The 19,737-nt window shown below is 41.4% G+C and overlaps 2 protein-coding genes across 3 annotated transcripts in view; one reads left to right on the top strand and one right to left on the bottom strand.

Annotated features, from left to right (window-relative positions):
- Positions 1–15,728, top strand: part of LOC126210181 (uncharacterized) — a 178,254-nt gene extending 162,526 nt beyond the window's left edge. For both annotated transcript variants that reach the window (XM_049939345.1, XM_049939343.1), the window contains one exon: positions 15,503–15,728. In XM_049939345.1, the coding sequence (XP_049795302.1) occupies positions 15,503–15,676 (174 nt within the window). In that variant the 3' untranslated portion in view covers positions 15,677–15,728. The remainder of the gene's footprint in view (positions 1–15,502) is intronic.
- A 57-nt stretch (positions 15,729–15,785) lies between these two features.
- LOC126210179 (disheveled-associated activator of morphogenesis 1) overlaps positions 15,786–19,737 on the bottom strand; it is a 515,367-nt gene continuing 511,415 nt past the window's right edge. Inside the window, exon 22 of the mRNA XM_049939341.1 lies at positions 15,786–17,074. The gene's annotated coding sequence lies outside the window, so the exon portion shown is untranslated. The remainder of the gene's footprint in view (positions 17,075–19,737) is intronic.

Below are 19,737 nucleotides of genomic sequence, written 5' to 3'. Positions count from 1 at the left end.
CGTTTGCCACGAGAGTTGAATGACACCATCTGAAGAATACTTCACTTACAAGATGAGCCTCAGACACCGTAAGAATAATTCGAAAAACGTGTGCCTTTTGCCCTCCTCGTGTGAGGAGGAAAAAAAAGTATCCATGTCAACAGTGTGGTGTTACGATTTGTTTGGAGTGTTCCAAAAAGGTCTGCATGAAGTGTTTGGAGCTGGAAATTGACTAAAGTATGATTCAGTGACACATGAGAACAAGTATTTAGTTTTTACTTATAATTTTAGAAGTAAAGCATGGCAAAGTTTCTCCATTCATAGACTTATGAACTGAAATATTCTCTCTACATTGCAAAGATGAGTCATAAACTGAAAGCTGACGAAAGTCAAGTTGGATTTTTCCACCTAGTTATATTGCCAATTTGTAATATAGTCCCTCTGATTAAATCTGTGTGTGAATAGAGAGCTAACTATTTGCTGTTATTTTTGTAACTCATCAAATAAAAATATACTCCAGATTTCACTTTGTTTTAATTGTTGGGGTGTTTATAATACTGTATTGTTTTAAAAAAATCTACAAAGGCCTCCTCTAAGAACTGTAATGAATGACAGGAAGTCAAGAAACTATATATTGTTGTTGTGGTCTTCAGTCCTGAGACTGGTTTGATGCAGCTCTCCATGCTACTCTATCCTGTGCAAGCTTCTTCATCTCCCAGTACCTACTGCAACCTACATCCTTCTGAATCTGCTTGGTGTATTCATCTCTTGGTCCCCCTCTACGATTTTTACCCTCCACACTGCCCTCCAATATTAAATTGGTGATCCCTTGATGCCTCAGAACATGTCCTACCAACCGATTCCTTCTTCTAGTCAAGTTGTGCCACAAACTCCTTTTCTTCCCAATCCTATTCAATACCTCCTCATTTGTTATGTGATCTACCCATTGAATCTTCAGCATTCTTCTGTAGCACCACATTTCAAAAGCTTCTATTTTCTTCTTGTCCAAACTATTTATCGTCCATGTTTCACTTCCATACATGGCTACACTCCATACAAATACTTTCAGAAATGACTTCCTGACACTTAAATCTATACTCGATGTTAACAAATTTCTCTTCTTCAGAAACACTTTCCTTGCCATTGCCAGTCTACATTTTATAACCTCTCTTCTTAGACCTTCATCAGTTATTTTGCTCCCCATATAGCAATACTCCTTTACTACTTTAAGTGTCTCATTTCCTAATCTAATTCCCTCAGCATCACCTGACTTAATTCGACTACATTCCATTATCCTCGTTTTGCTTTGGTTGATGTTCATCTTATATCCTCCTTTCAAGACACTGTCCATTCCGGTCAGCTGCTCTTCCAAGTCCTTTGCTGTCTCTGACAGAATTACAATGTCATCGACGAACCTCAAAGTTTTTATTTCTTCTCCATGGATTTTAATACCTACTCCGAATTTTTCTTTTGTTTCCTTACTGCTTGCTCAATATACAGATTGAATAACATTGGGGATAGGCTACAACCGTGTCTCACTCCCTTCCCAACCGCTGCTTCCCTTTCATGTCCCTCAACTCTTATAACTACCATCTGGTTTCTGTACAAATTGTAAATAGCTTTCGCTACCTGTATTTTCCCCAGCCACCTTTGGAATTTGAAAGAGAATTTTCCAGTCAACATTGTCAAAAGCTTTCTCTAAGTCTACAAATACTAGGAACATAGGTTTGCCTTTCCTTAATCTTTCTTCTAAGGTGAGTTGTAAGGTCGTATTGCCTCACATGTTCCAACATTTCTGCGGAATCCAAACTGATCTTCGCCGAGGTCCGTTTCTACCAGTTTTTTCATTCGTCTGTAAAGAATTCGCGTTAGTATTTTGCAGCTGTGACTTATTAAACTGATAGTTTGGCAATTTTCACATCTGTCAACACCTTCTCTCTTTGGGATTGGAATTAATATATTCTTCTGGAAGTCTGATGGTATTTCACCGGCCTCATACATCTTGCTCGCCAGATGGTAGACTTTTGTCAGGACTGGCTCTCCCAAGGCTGTCAGCAGTTGTAATGGAATGTTGTCTACTCCCAGGACCTTGTTTCGACTCAGGTCTTTTAGTGTTCTGTCCAACTCTTCATGCAGTATCATATCTCCCACACTATATCCTCTTCCATTTCCATAATACTGTCCTCAAGTACAACCGCCTTGTATAGACCCTCTGTATACTCCTTCCTCCTTTCTGCTTTCCCTTCTTTGCTTAGAACTGGGTTTCCATCTGAGCTCTTGATATTCATTCGAGTGGTTGTCTGTTCTCCAAAGGTCTCGTTAATTTTCCTGTAGACACTCTCTAGCTTACCCCTAATGAGATGAGCTTCTACGTCCTTACATGTGTCATCTTAGCCATCCCTGCTTAGCCATTTTGCACTTCCTGTTGATCTCATTTTTGAGTAGTTTGTATTCCTTTTTGCCTGCTTCATTTATTGCATTTTTATATTTTCTCCTTTCATCAATTAAATTCAATATTTCTTCTGTTACCCAAGGATCTCTACTAGCACTCGTCTTTTTTCCCTACTTGCTCCTCTGCATCGTTCACTATTCCATCCTTAAAAGCTACCCATTCTTCTTCTACTGTATTTCTTTCTTCCATTACTGTCAATTTTTCCCTTGTATTCTCCCTGAAACTCTGTATAACCTCTGGTTTAGTCAGTTTATGCAGGTCCCATCTCCTTAATTTCCCTCATTTTTGCAGTTTCTTCAGTTTTAATCTACAGTTCATAACCAATAGATTGTGGTCAGAGTCCACATCTGCCCCTGGAAATGTGTTACAATTTAAAACCTGGTTCCTAAATCTCTGTTTTACCATTATATAATCTATCTGGAACCTGTCAGTATCGCCAGGCTTCTTCCATGTATACGACCTTCTTTTATGATTCTTGAACCAAGTGTTAGCTATGATTAAGTTAAGCTCTGTGCAAAATTCTACCAGACGGCTTCCTCTTTCATTTCTTTCCCCCAGTCCATATTCACCTACTACGTTTCCTTCTCTTCCTTTTCCTACTATCTAATTCCAGTCACGCATGACTATTAAATTTTCGTCTCCATTCACTATCTGAATGATTTCTTTTATATCCTCATACATTTCTTCAATTTCTTCGTCATGTGCTGAGCTAGTTGGCATATAAACTTGTACTATTGTAGTAGGCGTGGGCTTCGTGTCTTTCTTGGCCACAATAATGCGTTCACTATGCTGTTGGTAGTAGCTTACCCGCACTCCTTGTTTTTTAGTCATTATTAAACCCTGCATTACCCCTATTTGATTTTGTATTTATAACCCTGTATTCACCTGACCAAAAGTCTTGTTCCTCCTGCCACCGAACTTCGCTAATTCGCGCTATATCTAACTTTAAGCTATCCATTTCCCTTTTTAAGTTTTCTAACCTACCTGCCCGATTAAGGGATCTGACATTCCAAGCTCCCATCCGTAGAACACCAGTTTTCTTTCTCCTGATAACGATGTCCTCTTGAGTAGTCCCCGCCCGGAGATCTGAATGGGGGACTATTTTACCTCCGGAATATTTTACCCAAGAGGACGCAATCATAATTTAATCATACAGTAAAGCTGCATGCCCTCGGGAATAATTACAGCTGTAGTTTCCCCTTGCTTTCAGCCCTTTGCAGTACCAGCACAGCAAGGCCGTTTCGGTTAGTGTTACAAGGCCAGATCAGTCAATCATCCAGGCAGTTGCCCCTGCAACTACTGAAAAGGCTGCTGCCTGTCTTCAGGAACCACACGTTTGTCTGGCCTCTCAACAGATACCCCTCCGTTGTGGTTGCACCTACGGTATGGCCATTTGTATCGCTGAGGTACTCAAGCCTCCCCACCAATGACAAGGTCCATGGTTCATGGGGGGAGGCAAAATTCTGGTTTAATATATGATATATAAAAATGCAGTCTGACCCCTCCATAGAAGTTGTGTTTTTGTGAATGACCATAGTAGTTAAGGGTTAAGTAGTCGTGTTGGCAGTTAATGTGGTGTGTTGTCATTTGTGTGAACATTACTTTTATGTCTACACACAAATGCACCTTTTGTTCCAACATAAAATAAAAATAACCTTTCCTTGAAGAAAAAAAGCTTAGTTAAGAAGTTTAATATAAAATTTGCAATGTTACATACTATTTGATTGCACAGAGTGGGAACTTTTGGTATCGTACAGGCTGGAGCACAATAAATGAGACAAATGAAAGTTGGTTTTTTGCCTAAAAAAGTAATTGAGTAAGCTAATAAATAAAAATTTTAAACTGTTGTGAAGTGTATTTCAGACATTGTTAGATATTCTGCTTGTGTGCTTTTCGTGTAAATGTGTGTTTAAAAATGTAAAACATTCCTAGTATCAGCAGGTTTTGTTACACAGGTATCATTAAATCAAAGCTCAGATATTGAAGACCACAGAGCTTTCACATTAATTACAGTAATGGAAGGTTGACTTGATACTTCCCCATAATTTCTATAAGAAATTTAAGTAGAGTTGGGTTTTACAAACTGAGGTCCACACAAGTTACAGCATTTAAGAAACTGCTGATTAGTTTATCAGAGCTTTTCAGGGTTCTTGGTATTTTCATGGGGAAAATATAGTAGGGTTAAGTAGAAGCTGACAACATTCTCAGAATATTAACATTTCAAACATTGTATTGTATATTGCCATCCTGACAGTTTACTTCAAAATATTTTGAACAATCATGAAGATGATACCAGACAGGAACCTGGTCATCAAGTAAATTTGTATACTTCCAAACTTGTATTGTCGAATTTCGTTCTTAAGACTTACTTAAACTAGCAAGTTGTTTAACAATATTAAAATTTTTGTCGTTTGTAAGCGAGGTTATTTCAAAACGTAAAAGGTTAAAATGAGTACAGAGCAAAAAATGCCGCCCCCATTAAGGTGCCATGCCTAATGGGCCTATCTGTAAATCCACCACTGGTCTGTACTTGATAGATGAGGACACATTCACTTCCACAAAGCCATTATGTTTTGGGGAAAATATTGAAGACAAGTTTAGCGAAGTGGAGTAACTCGGTAAGATGTGGTTAGGTTCCCTATTGTTCAAAACTACTTCTGTTGCCCAGTCTGCAGCCCTTCATGGTTGTGATCATCTTGGCGATGTTGTGATGTCCATTACACCTCACCAGTTTTTGAATATGGTGCAGAGATTCATTTTTCATAGGGACTTCTTCATTCAAATGGATGGGGAAATCTGGGCCAAGCACAGACACCAGCGCATGTATTCTGGCTTTTGAGAGAGGTAAAGGTTATACACTCCTGGAAATGGAAAAAAGAACACATTGACACCGGTGTGTGAGACCCACCATACTTGCTCCGGACACTGCTAGAGGGCTGTACAAGCAATGATCACACGCACGGCACAGCGGACACACCAGGAACCGCGGTGTTGGCCGTCGAATGGCGCTAGCTGCGCAGCATTTGTGCACCGCCGCCGTCAGTGTCAGCCAGTTTGTCGTGGCATACGGAGCTCCATCGCAGGCTTTAACACTGGTAGCATGCCGCGACAGCGTGGACGTGAACCGTATGTGCAGTTGACGGACTTTGAGCGAGGGCGTATAGTGGGCATGCGGGAGGCCGGGTGGACGTACCGCCGAATTGCTCAACACGTGGGGCGTGAGGTCTCCACAGTACATCGATGTTGTCGCCAGTGGTCGGCGGAAGGTGCACGTGCCCGTCGACCTGGGACCGGACCGCAGCGACGCACGGATGCACGCCAAGACCGTAGGATCCTACGCAGTGCCGTAGGGGACCGCACCGCCACTTCCCAGCAAATTAGGGACACTGTTGCTCCTGGGGTATCGGCGAGGACCATTCGCAACCGTCTCCATGAAGCTGGGCTACGGTCCCACACACTGTTAGGCCGTCTTCCGCTCACGCCCCAACATCATGCAGCCCGCCTCCAGTCGTGTCGCGACAGGCGTGAATGGAGGGACGAATGGAGACGTGTCGTCTTCAGCGATGAGAGTCGCTTCTGCCTTGGTGCCAACGATGGTCGTATGCGTGTTTGGCGCCGTGCAGGTGAGCGCCACAATCAGGACTGCATACGACCGAGGCACACAGGGCCAACACCCGGCATCATGGTGTGGGGAGCGATCTCCTACACTGGCCGTACACCACTGGTGATCGTCGAGGGGACACTGAATAGTGCACGGTACATCCAAACCGTCATCGAACCCATCGTTCTACCATTCCTAGACCGGCAAGGGAACTTGCTGTTCCAACAGGACAATGCACGTCCGCATGTATCCCGTGCCACCCAACGTGCTCTAGAAGGTGTAAGTCAACTACCCTGGCCAGCAAGATCTCCGGATCTGTCCCCCATTGAGCATGTTTGGGACTGGATGAAGCGTCGTCTCACGCGGTCTGCACGTCCAGCACGAACGCTGGTCCAACTGAGGCGCCAGGTGGAAATGGCATGGCAAGCCGTTCCACAGGACTACATCCAGCATCTCTACGATCGTCTCCATGGGAAAATAGCAGCCTGCATTGCTGCGAAAGGTGGATATACACTGTACTAGTGCCGACATTGTGCATGCTCTGTTGCCTGTGTCTATGTGCCTGTGGTTCTGTCAGTGTGATCATGTGATGTATCGGACCCCAGGAATGTGTCAATAAAGTTTCCCCTTCCTGGGACAATGAATTCACGGTGTTCTTATTTCAATTTCCAGGAGTGTATGTTATTGGTGTGAGTGACGCCATATGTCCCGCCACTCGTGCAGGCGCTTTTGCTGCCTGCATTTCAGGCACGTATTTCTGATGTACAGTGGAACCTCTATGTTAGAACTTCCGAACCTTTCCAGCTGGCGGACCCCTTCTTCAGTCGAAAATCCATGGCGGACCCCTAGTCAGTCAAGAGCACAGTAACTTTAAATCCCCCCCCTCCCTCGAAGTATCAATAGTCTTTGGTTTAGAGATGAATGAAAACAATTTAAAATTAACGATACAATTATGAGATTTTCTGCAATGGTATGGGCTTTGCCTGTTTTTGCCACTTGATAACTAACCAAGAAAGAAGCTTTTAATGAATTTTCATTAATTGTTTTTGCAAGAGTTTTAATACAATTCTGAGAAGCAGCTAGTTCAGCACTCTTCCTTTTAAATAAATCGATGTCTTTAGCCTGGAAAACCCGGGTGAGTACCTTCAAAATGACGGCGCAATTTAACTGGGAGCATTGATTCAAATGGCGCTGAGCACTATAGGACTTAACTTCTGAGGTCATCAGTCCCCTAGAACTTAGAACTACTTAAACCTAACTAACCTAAGGACATCACACACATCCATGCCCGAGGCAGGATTCGAACCTGTGACCGTAGCAGTCACGCGGTTACAGAATGTAGCGCCTAGAACTGCTTGGCCATTCGGGCTGGCTATCCCACTTCCACAGGATATTGCAACCAATGGAGTACTTGCTGCGTTTTCACATAATAATTCTGGGCCGGCCGGAGTGGCCGTGCGGTTCTAGGCACTGCAGTCTGGAACCGAGCTATCGCTACGGTCGCAGGTTTGAATCCTGCCTCGGGCGTGGATGTGTGTGATGTCCTTAGGTTAGTTAGGTTTAATTAGTTCTAAGTTCTAGGCGACTGATGACCTCAGAAGTTAAGTCGCCTAGTGTTCAGAGCCAATAAATCTGGCTGTGGAGCTTCTTGTGATTGTTCTTCATTTGGTCGTCCTCCCTCGTCATTCATTTCAACTGGAAACTTCCGTTGTTGTGAAGGTGATGGAAAAACTGCACCCTTCTTCAATGATCCTGACTTCAGTCACCGATCCATGTTAGAAGTAATAAACTGGTCAAAAATCGACTTATGAAATAGGTAGTGCACTGACAAAGCAAATTTAATATTTAATGATGCCTGGGGCCGCATACGTGCCAGCGAGCGCTGTGATTGGTCGACAAAGCTCGCTCCGCGCATGTGTAAGAGGTTTCAGTGCATCTAGCGCCGTGAGCCGGCACACAAACGACTCCCATATTCTTGCGAAACAGTCGATCAGGAAAGCCGCATTCTTCGGCACTAAACTGTGTATGCGTTCTCACTTAGGAACCGCAGAGGCTGCTTGAGAATACGACCTGAAGTAAAAGTACACGTTTTTCACACGAAAAAAAAAAAAAAAAAATAGTGATGAATTTGATTTTCACATTTTTATTCAATAATTTTACTCATTATTTTACACGATTTGGTGAAAGGTGGCCGCGGACCCCCTAGAAAGAACCGGCGGACCCCTAAGGGGTCTGCGGACCACACGTTGGAAAGCCCTGCTCTATGTGGTGCATATGGACACGCACTCCTTTAGGGCAGCCCGTGTTCTGCCACCCGTGAGTGTTAATTGTCATGACCATCACTCTCTGTGCTCACCAGATTGTCCAGCTTCCTGATCATTTATCTTACATTGAAGCTCATCAGAAATATGTCTACTTGATTCTGTGTCAGTGACTTCTACTGAGGTATCTCGTACAGAATGACCTCTTCAATGTGAATCAGCATGTATTCTGAAAAAATCAACTGTAGGAAACCCAACTTGCAATTTTCTCACATAACATGCTGAAGGCTTTGCATCAAGTCAATCAGGAGATGCAGTATTTCTTGTTCTCTTGGATGGAAACTCTTTGCCAGATGGAGAAGTAACTTTGGGTGTAATCCAGAGACGAGTTTTATGATCCTTGCTGTTGATGTTGTATATCAATGACGTTGCAGACAATATTAATAATAAAATCACGCTTTTTGCAAGAGTTATCTATAATGAAATACTATCTGAAAGAAGCTGCATAAATATTTACTCAGATCTTGATAAGATTTCAAAGTGGTGCAAAGATTGGCAACTTGGTCTCAATGTCCAGGAATGTAAAATTGTGCACTTCACAAAATGAAAAAATATAGTATTCTATGACTGTAGTATCTGTGAGTCACTGTTGGAATCAACCACCTCATACAATTACATGGGTGTAACAATTTGTAGGAATATGAAATGGAATGATCACATGGGCTCATTCATGGCGAAAGCAGGTGGTAGGCGTGGTTTTATTGGTAGAATACTGGGGAAGTGCAATAAGTCTACAAAGGACATTGCTTACAAATCACGCGTGCAGGCCATCATAGGTTACTGTTAAAGTACCAAATAGGACTGCACAGGATATTGAATGTATACAGAGAAGGCCAGCATGAATGGTCACAGATTTGTTTAATCTGTGGGAGAGTGTCACATAGATACCGAAGGAAATGAACGGGAAGATTCTTGAAGATACAGGTAAACTATCCCGAGAAAGTCTACCATCAAGCTTTCAAGAGCCAGTTTTAAATGGGGATTTTAAGAATATACTACAGTCCCCTATGTATCACCCACATAAGGATCGTGAGAATAAGATTAGGATAATTACTGCACACACTGAGGTAGTCAGACAATTTTTCTTCCCACACTCCGTACATGAATGGAACAAGAAGAAACCATAATCACTGGTACAATGCGACGTACCCTCCGTCATGCACCTACCAGTGGTTTTGCAGAGTATAGATGCAGATGTAGAGATAGATGTGTTTTTGCCTCTGTTATGTCCTTTCTGCCCCTCCCTTGTGGTTCCCACGCCCTCCCCTCTGGTTGCCGCTTCCCCTCCCTGACTGAAGAAATGTCCCCCTTCTTCGGCGCCCATCGGTGCCAGAGGCGTGCTACGACAACTGGGCCACAGGACGCACAGTCTTTGCGCCCCAAGTACACCAGCTCTCTTTCGGATCCGGATCTTGTGGAAGTCTGCTCCCCCACTGTGCCCTGCTCTCTTCAACCTATGAAAGAGAAGAAGAAAAAGAAATGTGAGTCCCTCAACATGCCACCCACTCTATCCCATGCCTCGGAATATGCCATGTCCCCTCCTCACAACCTGAGTCTGACCTCTTATTTATGGATGTCACACCATCCTTGTTTGTGACCTGGTGGCGTGATCGGCTCCAGCACGTTCACCTCCCATTGGGATACCCATCACGTGCTATTTCGAAGGAGCTGTAATGGATACTTCTGTCACCACCACTTTGTTGGAACCAGGTTGGCCCTTTGAGGACTTCCAGTCATGTTTGCACTTTGGTCTGTATCGATATTGGTGTTACATGGATCCCACTTCGAACCAAGTTGGAAGCAGTTGCTGCCTGGGTTCACTTGGACTCTGCAGTCACGGTTTGCTATCTCTGTCCCACTCCTCACTTCCTGTAGATTCTCTCGTTCCCATCGCACCTCCCAATGTCTGGGTTATCCTGTATCCTGCTGGGCTTTCCATCATTCTGACTGGCCTCTATATACCTCCCATGTCATGTTAACATCTTCTTTAGCAGGTTATATTGGTGAAGTCATCCATGCTCTGTCCGATATGGTAATTCGCACTGTCGGCATTGCTGTTTCCCGCTTGACAGGCCCTGCTGGCATTGCCATTTTCCATTTTACAGGCCCCATTTGCCATCGACCAGTTCCATTGCGCAGCACAGTCATTGCCACCACTATCTGTGATTGTCAATTGTCATTGCAACTTGCAACATCTTAAGTGGCACCCGTCTTCTGCTGGTCTTACTACCTTTGAATGTCTTCATGCCAAAGCCTGTTACTTAAACAAATTGAGCAAGTGGGTGTCTTGGGAACACTTTGTATTCTCTCTGGGTTCTTGTGTCCCTTCTTCACGGGTATGTGCTACAGTCCGCACTCTCCACGGTTGTCAGCAGCAGTCTTCTATGCCACTCCTTGCCCTTCCAGGTTTGCTTTTTACAGATCTATCAGTTCTTGCGGAACACTTCGCGACCCATTTTGTGACAACATCAGCATCGGCGTCCTATCCAGCTGCTTTCCTCCTCCAGAAACAATGGACTGAAGCTCCCCACTTATGTTTTAACCCTTGTCAAGTGAATCCTAGAATGGTCCTTTTACTGTACGGGAAATTCTTCTGGCTCTCTCTTGTTCCCATGATTCAGTTCGTGGCACCGATTCCATCAACATCTCAGTTCTCAACAATGACAATATCTCGTCCATGTGTTTAGCTGTATTTGACTCTAAGGCATTTTCCCCTCACAGTGGAGAGAGAGTACTGCTCTTCCTGTGCTCAATCGGGTCCTCGAATCTTGGGACCTTTTCATCTCCTTACCAGTGCAGCTTACGGGAGCAGTGGTCTTCAAACGATGGTCTGCTTCAATGAGAAACCACAGTTCGGCAGGCCTTTTCTCAGTGCTGTCATCTTGTCACAGTTTTCTTCTATCTTCCTAAGGCCTACAACACAGCTTGGTGCCATCACATCCTCCTTACACTGCACGAGTGGAGTCTTCGGGGTCCCCCTCCCAATTTTTATTCACCAATTCCTGTCCCACCAGTCATTCAAAAGCGACTGTGTTGGCACTGTTGTCAGTTCTCCACAGACCCGAGACGATGGCATTCCACACGGCTCCCTTTTAAGTGTACTTTTTCTCATCACTCTTAATAGACTTACGCCCTCTGCTGGACCATTGGTCACCCCTGCTCTATATATGGATGATTTCTGTAGTTGGGCTAGCTCCCACTCAGTGACCTCTGTGGAAAGACAGCTCCAGGGTGCCATCCATTGTGCTTCCACACAGACACTTGCACGGTTTTCATTCCTCTCCCCTTCAGTTGAGGGTGCTGCATTTCTGTCACTGTACTACGGTGCCTTCCACTAGCCATGTTGATAGTCTTCCGGTTGATGCTGGGATGCTTCCCCTTTTAATTTGGCAGGCCCTGCTCCTGATTTCCTGTGCCATCACTGTCCGCTCTCCCACTGTTCACCCCTCCTATTATATTCTCTTCACAACTTCAGGCCACTGCTCGCCCGCTGCCCGCCTTCGGGTGGGTTTACCGGTTGCGATTCGTCTCACTTCTCTCTGCCACGACTTCCATCTCCCCCCTCCCTGTACTCGTAACCGTGTTCTCTCCCAACTAATCCCACCGGTTAGTTCCTCCGCCCTATATCCGGGTGGATCTCTTCCGGGGTCCGAAAGCTTCGGTCACTTCAGTGGTGTTTCATTGACTGTTCCGAATGCTCGTACAAGAGATTCAGGATACCATTGCATTTTACACTGATGACTCTAAATCTGCTGATCATGTGGGGTATGCCTTCACATCTTCTTTGGCCTCTCTTGCCTGCTACGTGTGGGGTGTTTACTGCGGAATTGATGGCCATCTATTGGTTCCTTTGCTTCATTAAATGGTCCTCTCATACCTGAGTTTTGTTATGTATCAACTCATTGTGTGGCCTTCAGGCTATCACTTAAGAGTTTCTCTGCTACCCTTTGCTCTCTGCCATCCATTACTTTCTCGTTGATCTTGGCAATGCTGCTTGTTCGGTTGATTTTATGTGTGTTCCTGGCCACGTTGATATCCCTGGTAATAAACTTACTGACTGTCTGGCTGGGGGTGGACACCTACTGCCTCTTCTATCCCCATCCGGGTAATGATGTGGGCTGGGCAAATGCCCAGAGGGAAGGACAGTTATAAATGGGCATTTGCCCAGAGCAGTTTTAAGTGCCCAAAATGTGCGCACTTAAAAAAAAAGGTACTTTTTAAAGTCTTTACTTCTTGAATACATAATTTACCAGCTAAAAACTAAAATGCATTTAATGCATTCTTCTTCTTTTTTTTACTAGCATTCCAGCTTTCAGTACACAAACTCCTTAGGTCATCGCTTTATAATGTAACACATTTATAATCCGTGTCAAATTACTGAATGTTATTGAAAAATGATTGTTGATAACAAAATTATTACTGAATGTATCAAACAGCTGGCATGTGTTCCTTGATGATAAATATATTCTTAAATGTTAAACTGTTTTCAGTGGATGTTATTGTCAGATGTAGCGACATTTGAGACAGACTGAAGTTTTCTTTTCTGCTTCTTTCTTTATCTACTTTTGTACGACTGTGCTGCTGTGAAGATAAAATGAGAACAGTAACCTTAAAAGGATTTAATAACTAAGAATCAATGGCCAAGATGCTGGAATCGTTAAGATCCCGATACTAGTCGATTCCTAGAGAATCCACAATTCTTGGAATTGTGGAATCTGAATTGGTACGCAACTCATCCATAAGTAAAATCATTATGGATGAACTTTTTTTTAATCTAATTTCTTCTAAAGAAATATTAGTGCTGTTGCTGTTATTGTAAATAGGTAGTGATGAAATTTTGAGTGAGTGGCTGGTAATTTATGGAAATTAATGCAATTTTGTGGGTTATTTAGTTAACTGGAATTGGCAACTTTGATGTGGCTGTCTGACAGTCATTAAAATGTATGTGGTTCAATGAGAAGCAACATAATCTCATCTTTGTGTTATTTACAGTGTTATAGACAATAGGCTGTTGAACATATGCAGGGTGTTCAAGCATAAAGATTCTGTTTGGGCCTTTTTGAATTTAAAAGAGAAAGGAATCTCGTAAGTATTGAGAATATAGAATACGAAAAGTTACATTGCAAAAAAAAATGGAAAATCATATCAAAAAGTGTTTAAAGTGGCCTCTGAATTTGAAAAAAGTGCTTGAGTTAGGTACAGTGATCGAGGACAACTTTTAAAATTTTTTGCAGTAGAAGTGAAAATACTACCTACAGGCTAGCTATTTAATATAAACGCAAAAATTTCTTTTTAACTCATTGTCTTTTTCTTTTTTTATTATGTACTACCCCAAGAATTGACATCTTTAAAGTTGTTAAAAGTTATTTTCACAGTCAAATTTATTTCTCCTAAGAACTCTCAAGCAACTTTTTCAACTTGGTTATCCATACACTGAAGAAATAGTGTTGCAAAACAGCTTTTCCAATACAAAATATCAACTTAAACATTTTTTATAAGTGCTGCTTACTAGTTAATCTTTGAAATGCCTGGGCATTTATGAATTTTGGGCATCTGCCCCAACTTATGAATTCCCAGACCTTTTACACCACTGCCTCCAGGTGCGGATTTGCATCTTTACATCACATCCCTTTTTGCTTAATCATGGGCCGACTCTTCGGAGGCTACCCCCTGTCTAATAAACTTCATCCAATCAAAGAGGCTCCCACCACGTGGCATTCTTGCCTCTGCCAGTGGGATTCTACAATCCTCTGCTGTTTCCATATTGGCCATACTACGTTGACCCATGGTTTTTTACTCTGCACTGAGCCCCGCCCCCCTCCCCACCTCTTGTAATTGCTATGCTCCCCTCACAGTGACCCACATTTTGCTAGGCTGCTCCCATCTTTTGGCCCTTCGCACTAAATATGCCCTCCCACCTTCTTCGTCTCTGGTTGTTATCTCTCTCCTTGTTTTTCTTCGTGAAAGTGGTTTGCCCTCTAACATTTAAGTCTTCGAATATTCCTCTGGAAATTATATCTCTCAGCGTAGTTATTGGTTATGGAGGCTTTGATTTTGATTCCACACCAGCCAGATTCTCCCCCCTCCTCCTCCATTTTGTCTATTCTGTTTTGCAGTTTTGTATCCCCTTTTCTTGTGTCCTCTTCCCCTCGTTTTTTACTCCCCCCGTTCTTTCCTCTTTCTGCTGGCGTGTCATCCCTTTACCCTCTTTCCTTGTCCCTTATATCTTCACCTTGGCTGGTCTGTGCCGTTTGTGTTCATCCCTTGATTTCTGTTCCCTTAGATAATGGGACCAATGACCTTGCTGTTTGGTACACCCCCCCCCCCCCCCCCATGTTGTTTTCTGTTACCTGACAGTATTAACACGAACCCATACCTTAGCATAATTTACAATGAGCATGCCAAGTATACTAAAGAAAAATTCCATTGTAAGATGGTAGGAAAGTGAATATTTTAAATAAGATTTAAGACTGCAGAGGACAGAGCTGTGTAGCATTGTCATTTATGTAAGTTTAATTTTGTTTACAACACTAATTTTCACCATTAAACAAGCGGCCCTTTTTGTGATAAATGTGTTACATAAAGCCTTAGACACCCACCTGTAAGTCTACATATGCAGTAGTCACGATAGTCATGTCGACAGCTGGGTCAGGATTTTAACATTTACTAAAATGGGAGTATCATTTTCCAGTGATTTCATAATAAAGGTTGTATACATTTTCTGCAGTTAGTTACATTGTTAATATTATGTTGTTTGTTTTTGTTTCATTTATGATTTGTTGAATGCCTGAAGCTTCAATAATTCTGTTTTGTATATGTCATGATAAAAACTGTTTGTTTTCAATAAATGTAAGTAATGATGCATGCACTAGCACTGTGATTGGTTTGCAAAGAAAGAAAAGTTATACATAAATAAATTTACTAAACCTCAAACTACAATATTAAACTGTGAACAACATATCAGTAGACATGTGAATGAATGAGTAGGTCAAAATGTTTTCATCAAAAGTGATTGCACTGTATCAGACATACAGCTGATTCAAAGAAAAAGAGTTTGCAGTGACTGTCTTCTGGATAATTTTTTTTAAACATGTTCAGATTCCTTGAGACTCCCATAATAAATTACTACTAGCACATCATATGTTACAGAAGCACCTTGCCGAAAGACTACTACGCCTTGCCAGGACTGCTCGAGGGCTTACTGGCTCTGGAATACCAAATGTCACAGGCTGCTTCAACCCTGGCCACTACTGGCATTCCTCAGCTGGAGCAACAGTAATGCTACCGTCATGGGGTGTTGGTGGTGATGGTTATGATGATTAAAATAGTGAACAATGACAAAATAATTCCCCCCCCCCCCCCAGGGGGGGGGGGGATCTTGGAGAAGTGTAAATAGTTGGGAAAACTGAGGATTTACTACAGATAGGTATAATTTATGCTCAAGTAAGCTGTAATTTATAATTCATTTGTGTAAACAATATATACAGACATATTTCTTCTACAAAACAATTACACTATTATACAGAGAGTGTGAAGATACTAACAACATTCTGTGCACTTGTTTCTCTAAACACTCCTTTTAGCAACTCAGCAGTTTTCCCTGTAATGTCAGCTGTTTCTGCTTTATTTTTTATTTTTTTTTATTTTCTGTAGTTCTCATTATGGTAAAAATAATGAAGCTGCTGAGACACCAAAATTACATATTTATAGAAACAATAAATTAATCTGATTTGCTAACAAGTGTATAAATTTACCTTGATTGACAACAGGCTGGAATTTCAATACAATTATTTCAAGAGTGGCTTAAAACTAAAGGCAGTCTTAAAGTTTGAGAAATATATATTCATACAAAATATACGGAAATTTTATCACAAGTATGTACGAAAATGATTAAAAATACTGATTTCTACAAACACAGTCTCTTGTAAATTTTGAATGTTTCCCTGTTTCTGCTTTGAAATCCCACAAGATCAGTGAAGTTGGTTGGTAAAGATGGGTCAGTCTGCACTGGAGAGACCCGAGTGGCAGTGTGACAATGCAAGGCATTCAGCCAGGTCGCAGCAGTGGCCCGAACTAAACAAAATGCAGTGAAACTTTCTCCTGGTCCCCAAAATCAATATTGTATAAAATGTACAGTACCAAAGTGTAAAAGATTCCAAAGCTTCGTGACATTGTGATAAAATATTACAACTTACCACAAGCCTGAAATTTAACACTCTTCGCACACTCTACCTAAAAAGCATCATTTCTTTATTGCACAATAGTGCAGCAACATTTTGTTTGCATCTAGACATTCAGGGAGACTAGGATTACAGTTTCCATAATTATAATATAAGGACAACTACCTACTTCGAATAAGTCACATCTTTGGTTATGCATCGAGGAAGTAAGAGTCGTTAGCTGAACATTTGGTAACATTTTCATGTGATTCAGCTCCAGAATTTAAAAATTATAGTATGATTCTTCAAAATGATAGGCCAGCTTTACATTATAATGCAAAGCATTCAGTTTCAGTTCAATTGTTGTCGACTATAAAAAAAATGTGGAATCAAAAATGATGTGTTTAAAAATTCAGACTTTACACAGTGTATGATGAAGCAATCCATTTTCCACCACAGTATTCTGGACAGGAAAACCACTGACATGGCATGTGCTGGATTATGTTGATCCCTGTTTCCTCTCCTGAGACCGTATGCGCTTCACAGGGCAGCCGTGTAGGTCCTATAAAAGAACATTAAAACATCAATATTATTTTTAATAAAATCCTTAGTACTTGGAAAAATTTTCAGTATGTACAAAAAGAATTGGCTAATTGGTCAAATAGATTTTAGTGTTGCTTTGAATTGTTGAAAGTGTCAAACATTTAAAATTTTAAGGATAATAAATGATAATGAAATGATAACCAGACAAAATTACTCACATTCTATCAGCAACTATATAATAATATTATCATACAAGATCTAGAGCGTATTTAAATAACACTGCACCAACATTTTTTTCACTTGCATTTCACGAATGTGCTGAAAATAAAAGTGGAAATTTGGGAAATTGTGGTAAGTTTGGCAAGGCTCCCTAGACCGCGCGGCTACCCAGTGCGGCAATAAAAGTGCTGTGAGAGTTTAGTAATGTGTGTGCATGTGTGTTTTTTACCTTCTCTTGCCATGCTGTTAGTTATCTCTTTGTGGTTGGAAAATATAAATATTGTAATTTTTAGATGTTGATACTCGTACTGTTTGCTTTACATTAAATGAAGACATAGTACAAAGATAATGCAACAGTGCTGCTTCCAACAGAGTTTGTACAAAGTAAAAGGTGTTTTGTTGTTGTGGGTTACATTAAATCTTTCCTTCTAGGTACTATGAATAACAACAATGACAATTTAAGTTATCAGTTGTACTTCACATTCTATTTTGTACTATTTTGTTGCAAAATGTGCAAAGTATTAACCATGCTTAATGATTTATTAGAAATAATATTAATTAGGTGAGATTTGTACTCATCTCATAGAGGAGACATTGGGTAGTAGAAGGGCACATCTAAAAGTAGACTGTTGAATATGATTAAATTGTTGGGCAAAGTCCTTCATCAGATGTAAAAAACATACATATGGTCATTGTCACTTCTGGGCATTGAGGCCTGACTGGGGTGCATAATGGGAGGTACAGCCCGCACCAGGTATCTGAGAGCTTTGTGACCGTTACTCTGAAACAGCCGGATAGCCATTGCGCATGCGCAGAAGTGTGCAGCTCTGCCCAAATACATTCGGCTGCCCTCAGTGTGCCTCGTGTGTCTTTCGTGAGTACAGTACAAGTTCCACCTTTGTGTTCTTTTTCGGTATTTGTATTACTAGTACGCAGTGACTTCATACTGAATATGACGTCTATTAGTACTTCAAAAATGAAAGGCAGTAAACTGAATAGCCAGTCACGGGAAATTATACATAACGTTTTAATGTTTATGGAGGCTGAGTCCTCTCAGAGGATGAACATTCTGGTGGGGCAAGCTCAGCTGAGAGCTGAAGTGGCCACAGGCGTTTTGCATAGCACTATCCAGAAAATTAAAAGGGAAGGCAAGCTATTGGAATATCGCGGGAAAAGGAAATTTGAAACTCCAGATAAAAAACGTAAACGCAAAAGAATTATAGATGTTGACAGTTTCGATTAGGTCGTCGTCAAGAGAATTGTTTACAACTTTTATCTGGCTGAAAAACGTGTGCCTACAGTGGAAAGAATTTAACAGAAGTTGAAAGAAGCAGTAGACTTTCAAGGTAGCAACACTAGTGTAAGGCGGCTACTAAAGAAATTCGGTTTCCGCTGGAAGAAAACAAAATCAAATAGGCTGATACTGTTAGAGAGAAGCAATATTAGAGAAAAAAGAATATCATATTTGAAGCAAATAAAAAAAAAGTAAGGAAGAAAACAGAGACATTGTTTACGTTGATAAAACTTTTATTTTATTGTCACATGTAACTGGGAAATCATGGATTGAGAATACTGCTCACAGTCTCCTCAAACAAGTATCAAAGGAACAACGCCTAATAATAATTCGTGCAGGCGACAAAACTGTCTTTATTCCTAATGCGCTTGTTATGTGGAAGTCAAATCAAGCAACGGGAGATTACCACAATCAAATGAACCAACAAAATTATGAGAAGTGGTTGACAGAAAAGCTGATTCCCAATTTAAAATCCAACTCTATAATAATTCTCGACAATATGCCGTATCGCAATGCAAAATAAATAAAGCTACAACATCTTACTCAACTAAAGACTATATCAGAAAGCGGATAACAGAGGAACGTATTCCATTCTCGGATGACATGTTGAAACCTGTTCTCTATGAGCTCATTCGAAGAACTGAGGCAACGACTGTCAAGTATTCCATCCATAAAATCCTTGAAACTGCTGGTCACGTTGCTTTACGCCTTCCTCCTTACCATCCAGAATTAAATCCAATAGATAATATTTGGTCGACTGTAAAAGGTTGGGCAGCTTCTAGGAACGTTATTTGCAATGTAACATTTGTGCAAAATTTGTGTGAGGAGAAATTTACATCCATGAGTAAAGAAGACTGGATTCTGTTGTACGAACGCGTTAAAAAAATTGAGCGGGAATACATCCAGAAAGAAATACTTATCGACATTTAAATAGATAAAATAATCATAGATGTATGTGGTGCAGACAATGATAGCGGAACTGGATACTGTGATTTTAGCTCTGAAGATGACAGAGAACTGGAAGGAGTAGCTGTGCTACCTGATGATGACTGAATGTAAGTGCTCGCATTCTAAGCTGATCAGATTTCAAAGAGAAAAAACCAGGACACTTTCATTTATAGTTTATACTTAACTTCATTACTGCAGTTACGTCTTACTCTTATATTTCT

This window comes from Schistocerca nitens, chromosome 10, assembly GCF_023898315.1.
Source record: "Schistocerca nitens isolate TAMUIC-IGC-003100 chromosome 10, iqSchNite1.1, whole genome shotgun sequence".
Lineage (NCBI taxonomy): Eukaryota > Metazoa > Arthropoda > Insecta > Orthoptera > Acrididae > Schistocerca > Schistocerca nitens.
Note: the sequence above shows the minus strand (reverse complement) of the source record. Positions and strands in the feature narration are given on the sequence as shown.